The following is a 12,196-nucleotide window of genomic DNA, read 5'->3' as shown; positions in this document are numbered from 1 at the left end:
TACTCTTACATCAAAATCTATCAAAAATATTTTTTTAAACATATGCCCACCATTTTAGGACATTGTATTCATCATTTGCTACTGCTACATAATTTGTGTCCTAGTATTGGTTGTGAAATTATGCAAATTAGTCATATGAGCTGACTCATCATTGGTTGATATAGATATCACATGATGTCAGCTGACTCATCATTGGTTGATATAGATATCACATGACTGTCAGCTGACTCATCATTGGTTGATATAGATATTACATGACTGTCATCTGACGCATCATTGGTTGATATAGATATCACATGACTGTCATCTGACGCATCATTGGTTGATATAGATATCACATGACTGTCAGTTGACTCATCATTGGATGATATAGATATCACATGACTGTCATCTGACGCATCATTGGTTGATATAGATATCACATGACTGTCAGTTGACTCATCATTGGTTGATATAGATATCACATGACTGTCAGTTGACTCATCATTGGTTGATATAGATATTACATGACTGTCAGTTGACTCATCATTGGATGATATAGATATCACATGACTGTTATCTGACGCATCATTGGTTGATATAGATGTCACATGACTGTCATATGATGATCAGATTTCTATTTAACTTACCAGGTGCCACTGATACATATATTCCGGATCTTGAAAGTTCAATGCCCGTTTAACTCTGGGCCTAATAATTTGTTGGTTGAACCACGCTATATGTTTGTGTTCTGTTAGTTTCCTTTCAATACGTTCCTGCAAATCATGTAAGTTAGTCCCTTCGCTCTCAATAGTCACATTGCTGTAAGTTTCATGTAAAAATAAATAATGTCCAAACAATTCTCCGACTTGTCCCACATTAATCAGACTAACGTCCTTAGCAATTTGGTCAGCGGCGTCATCAAGCGTTGTCCTGTTAGAGTCAAAGACGGAATTGAAATGGATTTTGACTGCCCATGACGGGGTTCCCTGAGGTTTGATTGGTTTCAGATTCTGTGATTCCATCTCATCAGGTTTGAAATCCAGGTACAAGGCACTGGTTGGTGGAACTTGGATAAAGTAGTAGAAAAGTAGTAGCAAAACAAAAAGCTGAACAGATGCATTATGGACGCACATTGTGACAATATTTACAATAGTGTTTATTTCAGTTGTAACAACATTCTATACGCTCATCTGTAATGAGAAAAAAGTACCATATATTAGAATCACATTAAACAATGTACAAATAAGGTGAAAGTCTACCATATCTGCTCTATTAGAAGCGCATGCACTTATATAAATGACAGAGGTGTGTCTATGGTGAAAATAAGTAATTTATTAATAATTCAGCATAGAAAAATTCATTATTTTTTCATACATGTATGGACTTCTAATGGAGCAAATATGGTACTATCACTTCAGCACTACTCTATCTAAGCCTTATTTTTTTAGTAAAATTAGACAATACATGTATAGGAAAAAAGCTTTTTTAATTTAATACATTTTGTATTAAATATACAACATTGATATACAACCTTAAATTACAACATTTCTCTGTGGCAAATTTGCTCAAAGGATAAGACTGTACATTGTATACTTGGGTTACTATTTACAGAGCTGATACACATAATCCCATTGTTATATTGGCAAGTCAATCAGGGACGTGTGATTATACTTTAATTTTGAATACCCACAGATATTGCAAGTTGTCTCCCCCCCCCCCCAGACTGTAAATGTACATGTATATGATGACATAATTCCAATTGTATTCACATATACTGCACATGTATTAAGTGAAACATTTTGCTACATAATCCCATGTTTTGAACTAAATGTGATAGGGCATCGTCCGAATCGCAGTCCCGTGTCTTCGACCTATAGGCCTCTACACGATACTGTGCGGGCTAGCATAGGCTAATTGCGTATTTTAAGCAGTGAGATCTGATTGGGCGCGCCTCGAAACAAGGCACCCAATCAGCTTGGACGTACCAAATTATAAGACAAAATTACACTTCCTGTTTTTGTCGCTATGAAGTCATCCTTCCCACACAAAACTGCGTCGATTGCCTGTACCTGATGAGGCTTGAGAACACCAACACCGAAAACTTTCGCAATTTTATCATCACAAATATCACGATTCATGTGCACCACCATTTTGTTTAATATGAAACGCCAAAGAGGGATTTGTAACACGCAAACTGATTGGACAATGATTAGCCGCAACTGACTACTGGGGGCGCTGTTAGAATACGCATATTTGATGGTCGTTTTGCCAAGGTCTGTTTAGAGGCTTGGCCGAATAAACTTAGACCTTGGCTAGCGAAGATGGTGATAGGGTTGGGTAGCCATTTTCCTATCAGAATGGCAGGATAATGTGCTAACATGGCAGCAACAACAGTTGAACACAAGCAAATATGAATATGTTTCCAAGAATAATGACCAAATGAAACAAATAATTTTCAAAGGAGGGCAGTCATAAGTTGTGTGGATTCATCCTTTAGTTCCGGATTTGATATTTAAATTTGCAAGAACAAAAAAAGGAACTAGTACACTAATCCATGTTTGAAATTACTGCTTGCCTGTCTGGTGAGACAGGTACATGTAACTTTCTAATCAGACTGATAACAATTAATTTGAATGTCTGGTAACATTTTTCCTGGTCTGCTTCAAGAACAAATTATAAAAAATGCAATTTTACTACTGTGAAATACTTTATTTTAGCTGGAATTAATTTTCGCTAAAAAAAATTTTTGAGTGATTTGTATGGAATTTATTTTCACTGATCTTTGATAAGTTGAATGGGAAATATAGGAAAAAAGGTATATTTGCTGGATTCTATTTTCACTGAATTAATTCCAAACAAAAAATAAAGTATTTTACAGTAAATAATATTATCAGATGGCAATACAAAAAAACAACAAAGAATTCATCAATTTAAACTGGGAAATTTAAATTATCAGTTTTGTGTGTTGGCGGAATGTTGTGTTTTTGTCGTAATCACTTGGAATGAAAATGTTAGTTTTTTAAAAATAATCTTCAATGCAGAGCTGGTAATTTTCTTGCAGGGCTGGTCAATTTTAGCTGTGATACAGATATACAAGATAAACAATATAAAGTTTGTGGCCTTACAACATTATCAGGGTAAATTTACAATTTATATTTCATTCAGCTTGCAAGAGTTTTGTTAACTTTTAATGTATCGTACACCTTAAATGGGAGTATACATATAGCTATTGCAAGTAGTTTGTTCATTCATGTTTCATGAAAATATCAATGTATATTACCAGTACACATATTTAACCATTACTGATCAAATTTTCCAAAGTATGTACGGTAACTTGTAATAATCGATGTAATTTTGCTGTCTGCATATAATGCCCATGGTAAACATATTTATAAACAATATACTAGCTGTGACAATATTAGCTGTGACTATATTCATAATGCATTTCAATCAAGAAATAAAAATGCCATTTGATATGTAACACTTGCTTTATCTTTTTTTTTTTTTTTAACAACTAACTTTCTTTTTGTAGTAGTAGTTATCACAACTAATCTTTATTGCTATTAACTGATAGAAACATTGTATTTCTAAGGATGCAATAAAGTTATTATTATTATTATTATTATTATTATATTATCAATAATAGTTTACCCAAACTACCGGTAGTGTCTTTGTATCTCAAAACATGAAATAACCATATGGACACAGCAATGATGTCACCGTAATGACTCACTGCATTTTTTTCACTGGCATTTAATTATGGTATTTTGAGCATATTCCATAGATTTTAAGTTCACATATTCGTCAGTGAAACAATAAGTTAAATTGTTATTTTACGTGTTTATGTAGATTCAATTTAGTATGCACAAAAATATGAATAAAATGTAAAGAAATGTGAATTCGTACAAGAATATGAATGTTGACATGGTAAAAATACATACCGGTTTATTGTCTTACAGATGTACAAGTGAACAACCACATGTACACAGTTGTACTCGCATTTAAGCCACAATAAGGTGGTCTATGGACATACACTAAATATCAATTGAAATGTAGCACGTATGGTGACCCAAAACAGATTGTATAAAAGGAATTCAACACACTAATGTATAAATATAACTAACAATGGACGACCTCCAGACTCATAAAGTGGTGTCTAAACAAAAACACAAATATATTTTGGGGCTCTGACCTTGAGAATGACCATGAAAAGAGATGACTATTATCCATATGGAGTTTTGTATTCTGTCCTTCAGGAATGAGAGAAAACAAAATGTTGTTGTTCACCAAAATTAAGGTCAGACATTCAGTAAAATAGTGGGGGGGGTAAATGATCTTTCTAAATTTCCTTGGGACCATGATGTCATATTCAAGCCTATTGTGGTCCTAATCTTTTCCAATGAAACATCAGTTTGAAAATAATAATATTCATAATCTGTACCACATCCTTAAGCACACCCCCCTCCCAGCCTCAAATGATTCATCCCTAAGCAGTAAAGAATGTACTTCAACTGAACTTTCTCCAAATATGAACACACCTTTATTTTTATTGAGGATGGCAAGAGATAAATACATGCATAGAACGAGAACAAAGTGGTTATCAGTATTGAGATGCGATTTCTTTATTCTTTGGAATTCTTGGTGTCCTAGTAAACTGTAAATAACCTATACTGTATAACAGTGCTGTCATGACCCATCTAAAAGACAGTGTGATCATCCCTGGGATTATCTACCATACATATTTCAATATGAAATATTTTATTTTTCTGGGATTCATTTTCCTAAACATCAATTTGGATCCACATAGTGGCTTGTTTATGGTAAAATATCAGCTGATTTGTAATACAATAAATGAGATCACTTTATGTAAACCACAACAAGTACTATCTGAGTATTCCCTGTCTCAAGGACCCAGTGAAATGTTCACTGCTACAAAGTTCAACATTAAAATAAAGCTACTTGTAATAATTTTACAGTAAGAACATACTCATCTCAATTACAATTAAGACAGTTAACAGTCTTCGATACTCACATGCAAGTATCAAGTCTAATTTTCTTTTACATGTCTGTATACAGATTTATATTTAAACATTCATAACCAAGTGCCAAACAAAGATTAAAATGTTGTTTATATTATGTGCATGCAATGAAACATAAAATATTTGTTTTATTTTAAAAAGTTATATCTCGGCTGTCGCTGATTTTCCTCCTAACTGAAAGAATATACATTCTAACAATGTAGTCTTGAAAATTACTAGCTGAATAGATTTCACATTTCAGTTAATTAATAATCAAACAATTTACAATTGTACTTTCAGCACAAATCTGCACAACATAAATAATCTAAGGAATACATGTACATGTATGCAATCCATTTTAAAGTCGTGTGAATTGATAGAAGATCAGAAAAAACATGTTTTACTAATTAAAGATACATGTACACTAATGGAAGAGAGTAATACAGTGAAAGAAAACAACAGTGATCATCTCAGGTTTTAGAGTCATTGCACGTTTCAACCTGTGACGGCATGAACAAACAAGTTTGAACAATAAGCACACGAAACACAGTTAACAACTCAAAATTTATGTTATTACATATATATTAACATATATAAGCAACAGGTGAAAAATGAGTTAAAAATTAATAAGTGATTCAAACATTTTTAAAAGATTGTCAGTTGCATGTCTGCAGTTATTTGGGCATACATGTAGCTAGAAAACATAGGCAGATTAAAAAAAAAAAGCAGTCAGGTCAAAGGTCATTTGTGTGGCTGAAAGTGTTACAAAACAGCATTTCAATGGTCAGAATAGTAACAATAGTGAAATTGACAGTAAGATAATCAGACAAACATTAGTACAACATATACACTACGTTATTCACTTATAACTAAGCTTTGAAATAATAACATGTTGCTATAGTAACATTCTTAGTAACATCTTAACAATGTCCGAATCACAGATCAATTTTATTTCTCTGAGCTACAGAACGACTCTAATTTAAATCTGTATTGCTTTGAATATACTGTGTGACTTCAATATGAAGTAGTCTGTACTGTGTAACAAATGCAACAACTACCGGGGGTATGGCATTACGCAAGATATACAAGTCACAAATTCTTAGCAAACAATCGAACATTGTCAAGCATTTCAGTCAGCTGTGATCAAATTTGTCGCAGCTTAGTGCATCAACAAGTTCATTGAATCACATGCGACACTGACGTCTCTCCGATGCAGCCGACTTAATTCTTCAAAAATTTGATTCAAGTCTGGAATTTGTTTGATGAACACGTATTTCTTAAGCAATCTAGTCCTTTTCTTTCTAAATTTATACATGTAATAAGAGATTTCATAACATCCGTTGCCACGGCATCCAAGCGAATATGAAACATGTAACCTGCCATACTTCCTAGGAAAGTTGTGATAAGTGTGTTCTAAAGCAGGATTTGAAACCACATCGCATGTTAGAATTTTAGGTGTTCCAGATAAAAAATAAAACAGTCAGGTTCTGACATGCATAACTCACTAACTGGTAATTCCAATTCATTGCTCCATTTACCATACTACATGTTTAAGACATAAATAACAGTTTTAATGTTCCCAATGAGCATGAACTCTTGGGTTATTGATACATGTAGAACATACTGATGATTCTTATAGATTAAAAAAAAAACTAATTTAATTTTCAGGATATATATTTGTGACAGAATTTATTTAATTTGACCTATGTCATATAAATGAGAGTAAGGGGTGAAATAGTTTTGATCTGCAATATTGAAAAAATAAAAAATAGTTATTTTTTTAATGACATCCCTTGCCACCAACTATCCAAATCCAAACACACCAACACCACCTTCCAAAAAATAAATTGACAAAAAATAATACAAAAAATGGTAGTATAGAGGCATTATAAACACACACCCCACAAGAAGGTGCTATATCACCACAAGAGGGAGCTGTAGTTTTGTCTCAAATAATAACCATGATTTCTGATAGATGAAGAGATTATTTATTGTACAGGTACCATCATAAACATTAGATTTTAAATGTGACTGAGTATAAATAAGCTCAATCTTTGTAGAGTTGAATTAATAAACAAAAAGTAGAAATATCAATGGTTTGTTTAGTATACTACATGTATGAGGTTATTACAAGGATATCTTAAAGTAAGTACAAAGGCAGTTCAGAGATCATATTGACTGATATGTAGTGGAGGACGATGTGTTCCTATCTTCCCTATTAAAGTGCATAACTTTGCGGTATTCTCAAGATAACCATATTATTATAACATGTACATCTTGTAATAATAATGATTCAATGAGAAATAACAGACAGGAATGGCAACAAATAATGTGTTACTGTACTGCCTAAGTGCATACTTTGCGGTATTCTCATCTTTTTCCTGCTTGTAATAATAATGATTCAATGAGAAATAACAGACAGGAATGGCAACAAATAATGTGTTACTGTACTGCCTGAGTGCATACTTTGCAGTATTCTCATCTTTTTCCTGCTTGTAATAATACATGATTAAATGAGAAATAACAGACAGGAATGGCAACAAATAATGTGTTACTGTACTGCCTGAGTGCATACTTTGCAGTATTCTCATCTTTTTCCTGCTTGTAATAATAATGATTAAATGAGAAATAACAGACAGGAATGGCAACAAATAATGTGTTACTGTACTGCCTGAGTGCATACTTTGCAGTATTCTCGTCTTTTTCCTACTTGTAATAATACATGATGTGAAAAAGTATAGCTCATCTTCAGAAATATTACATTTTGCACATTTTCTATCTTCAATTTTTATTTTTGGCTATATATAGATGGAAAGCTCATTTCACACTGGATGTGACATCAACAAGATATACTTCTTCCCCAAAATATTTTTGGTTTTGTTTTATTTTATATTTGTTTCATATTCAACTGAAAAGCGTTAGTGTAAAAAAAATAAACTTGTGTATGATCGTCAATGCAATATGTGTGTGATTGAAGCAAAGCTTGTACTGAATGCGAAGGATTGTTTATATTTGCTTTTGGTGGTGACTATTTAGTAAATTAGAAGTTTGTTATGTCTTGATTGTTTATTTAATACATGGCTTTCAAAACAATGACACTGTGTTAACAAATATAGGAATCTTACATGCAGTAATTTTTTCCTTACAAGGTAAAAGTTAATTCATTACATAGGGCTCCCTCAGCCATAACTCTAATTCTAGCCCTGCCCTCAAGTGCCCCTCCCCATATCTTCATATATATAGTTATCTTGAGGGGAATATACAAATACATCGGAGGGGCTGAAGTGTTAGGGTTCAACTGGGGGGGGGTAGACCAACTAAAGAACCTAAGAATCAAAAAAATAGCAGAATTCAGACTGGCACAGTTCCAATGAAGAAAGAGTTCCTTTTACACCCCATCCCTAACTCTAACCCTCTCACCCCCTCCCCCCCCTCCCCCCCAGCCCAATTCAATTACATATCTCACTCTAGATAACTATATGTGCAGCGGCATATATACATATAGATATCTCAAATAGAACATGCCCTGTCTGTGACTCCAATGAAACTGAAGACGAAGAACACTTCCTCTTCAATTGTAACCTGTACAAATCTGAAAGAGATGCTTTGTTTGAAAACTTAAACTTATCCGGTAATCTGAAAGCACTTCTCACTAACAAAAATTCTGAAACTGTCCAAGACATTGCCAAGTTTATCAACGACTGTTTTACTAAAAGAGAGAATTTCATGAAAAGCAATTTACCAGCTGCCTCAAAATAACACCAACAAATATTTATATAACAATATTTTCACAGTATTACTATTTATTTTATTATTTCTTTTTTTATTATTATTATTCCTTGTGTAATTTATTGTTCCTTATATCCTTATCATATTCTAATCTAGATTCCAGAGGGGATACGATATCAATAAAGATGATTATTATTATTACAATTAAATTGGAGTATGCTAGAGAGTAAGGGTATGGTTAGAGTTAGGGTTTTGGGTGGGAGTGCAAAAGGAATTCTTTCCCAACCACGATAGAAATCAGCCTCAAACCGTACGTTTTTTTCACAAAGTGCAAAGAAAAGTAGACAGCTAATCAAAGTTCTTGTAAACAGCAAGAACAAAAGGAAACCATTTGGCCTATTAGAGTAATGACATCTGACCCCCTCCCACCATGTGATCGATCGGTGCACACATGCTTCGAATAGGCACGTACTAGAGGGTTTCATTTATCCAGATTACAAAGCACAAATAAATAAAATACAGAAAGTTGTGCAGGAGAATAAATCTGTATTGCCTTGTGGAAATGTCAACAAACGCAATCAGAAGCTAAAAACGCGATTGTTGTTGATACACTGTCGTCATATTAAAGACGAGCGACTTTTGTAAATAATTTAGTTTATTATTATAATATTAATGATATATGTCAACATTGTATACAACCTTCGAATCAAGACCGGCTACTGTCCGGGCCCGAGATCACCATTTTTATAATTGGGCTCGTTAATTAGACCACGTCCATTCATCTTTATTACCAACAAAAAACGCTACAAAGTTGTTCATAATTTTAGTTAACACTATAAACTCAGTTAGTTTGTTTTTATCAAATAAAAATAGGTTGTGCTATTATCGCGTGACTCACGCCACTTATAACAGGTCATCTGATCAGGTCGCGGTCGAGGATCCCCCAACAAATACAAATCGGGACACAACACAACAATTACTAAACAATCAAACCACTGTAGCGATGAAACTAACTTACCTTGGATATATAGTTGAGCGCAGACTTCTCCATGGTGCCAAAAAGACATGTAAACTATACAAAAATAAAACAGCTAGCAAAAAAACAATTCCTCCATCTTTTTCGGCTTAATGTGGTAATCTGCGCATGACTGAACTCCGACCTCCGTGTGCGACAGCTGTTAATGCGCCAGCTAGCAATGATTTCTAGGGTGAATACACGACAGAGAGTTAACAATAGTTTTGAATGTCAATTCGCAAATTGTGTAATATTATAGCCTTAACGTGCTGGGCTGTTTAATTTTGTTAAGGGGTTATAGCAGAAACTCTGGGGGGGGGAGGTTGTTGAAAAACAATTATGTGTTTTCTCAAAATACAAATTATCGTATTTTCCGAGCTTCACGTAGAGTATGTTTTTATTTAAAGATTAGAAACACCGTGGGAGGATTTAAACAAATCTAAACAGAGAAAGTATTTCGAGACAAATTTCAATAGAAAAATTACAGCAAAAAAAAAAAAAAAAAATCCCCCCACATTTGACAAACACTGACAAAAGACAACAACATTCACATGAAAAAAAATAGGCCTTATCTGTGTTTTCGTCTTTTCCGGAATTTTGTTATATATTTGACCAATCACGATATAAATTTATTTACATTAATTTATATATTAAACATATCAATTGAATTTAAATATCAAAAGCAGTGATCAATAATAAATTGTTGTTACAATAAATATTCATCATATGCGTGTATGTTTTTCATGCAATGTGCCACGATTACTAGAAGAACTAGTAACCGTGAATATGTTAGCAAAGGCGATCCGTTGCCTTGATATGACGTCATCATTTGTGGTGACAAAAATACCCATGTTAATAAAGCATAATGGAAAATGACAAAAGGCGGTCTCAAATATACTTCAAACACAAATACATTTCTCAGATTTTTTCAATTTTATCGTGTAAATATATATTGACTTTTATATGACATCGCGACTAATAATAAAACATTCGTGACATGCTGAGCAGGAAAATGAGCTCCCTCAACGTAAGAAAATACATATACCATGACGAGGGCGCCCTCCCAGCTTCTATATTTGATAAATCAGCAGTAGGTGTGGACGACAATAACAATCCTCTGGTTATTTACTGCTACTCGAATCTCTCTTGGATATAAATCAACTATTTCTATCAATGTTCAAGCATGCAAAATACGCAATATACACTGTATGTATATTTAACATGGATTTTCAATCTTTCAGTAAATAATTTCAAGTTGAGATGCAAGACTAACACTAGTAGATGTGCGTGCATGGTACGGAGTGCATGCGGTGTTTGAGACTTAAAGTTTGAAAGCGACAGCGCTCACTATCAGAGAATTTTCCAGCATACTGCCTTTACATATTAAAAATATGGTGCATGTTAGCTGCGCCGCCACAGTTGAAATGCAGAAATGAATGGATAGCCAAAGTGCATAAAATGACACAACCAATACCTTTCAATTTTGTCAACTGTGTTGAATTTTCTCATGTAGCTAAGCATATACGGAATTTAATATTTATATCAACGAATGTGATTGCTATGGCCTCAAACATACAAGCTTATGAATAGAGATTATAAACTGAGATGAAGTAATCGGGGGTGTAATACAGTGCTAAACTGGAATAAATGCGTCCAAAGCCTCCACCCCGAAGTCAGTTTGCGGTCAATTTCCTTTTATGCCCCATTTTTAGCACATGATGATAAGTGGTAATCCTAAAAACTGTATGAAGTTGAAGATAGAATCTAAATTAGTATGTATCCTAGTTCTTTCTACAGCCACTGTTGACGTTGAGCGTAGTATTGACTCGATGCCTATGTTCCAACTGAAATTACCGTGTTCGATTGTGAAATGCTGCCCTCAGCGGTAATATTTGGCATGTAGCATGATAAGACGGTTTCTGAATGAGTGAAAAACACTATGACCAAATTTACCCAAGTTTTTAGTCAAAAGCGGCTATCAAGGCGCCCGAAGATACACCCTATCTCCGTGAGTCATTCCAGCCAACGGTGAAATGAGTGTATTACAAAAGAGGCAATTTCAAGACATCTACATTTATTCTGTTGTTTTTAGGAAGTTAGATCTATAGATAAGTTCTAGCTGTTTGATCAACTGATCTCGTAATTCCCACTACCCCACTCTGCATAAATTAAATTCGACTGCGTTGCGCTTTGTACACTCGATGACAAGTAGCAGCACCAAAAACAAACAAGAAAAAAATGTCATGGCTTGATCACATATTTTCAATAGAAAACTAACAATAAATAAGTAAAAATCTGAAAACTTATGTGTGTGCATTAAAAGTTTATATATTGTCTGTTGTTACTGTGATGCAGTTGTTTTCGAGTTTCTCGGGTAAACAACTCACTTGAATATGCGCAAATCAGGTAAAATGAAAAAATACACGATAGTACTAAGTAATTTACAATAAGC

General features: G+C 33.7%; 1 protein-coding gene across 1 annotated transcript in view; it reads right to left on the bottom strand.

Annotated features, from left to right (window-relative positions):
- LOC100366321 (proprotein convertase subtilisin/kexin type 7-like) overlaps window positions 1-9,964 on the bottom strand; it is a 42,337-nt gene extending 32,373 nt beyond the window's left edge. The window contains exons 1-2 of the mRNA XM_085499436.1: window positions 9,748-9,964; window positions 630-1,172 (exon numbers count right to left, since the gene is read on the bottom strand). Coding sequence (XP_085355562.1) covers window positions 630-1,115 — 486 coding nt within the window. The 5' untranslated portion in view covers window positions 1,116-1,172; window positions 9,748-9,964. The remainder of the gene's footprint in view (window positions 1-629; window positions 1,173-9,747) is intronic.
- Window positions 9,965-12,196: the final 2,232 nt, after the last annotated feature.

This window comes from Saccoglossus kowalevskii, chromosome 5 (assembly GCF_978046115.1).
Source record: "Saccoglossus kowalevskii chromosome 5, keSacKowa6.1, whole genome shotgun sequence".
NCBI lineage: Eukaryota > Metazoa > Hemichordata > Enteropneusta > Harrimaniidae > Saccoglossus > Saccoglossus kowalevskii.
This window is presented reverse-complemented; position numbering and strand designations above follow the sequence as displayed.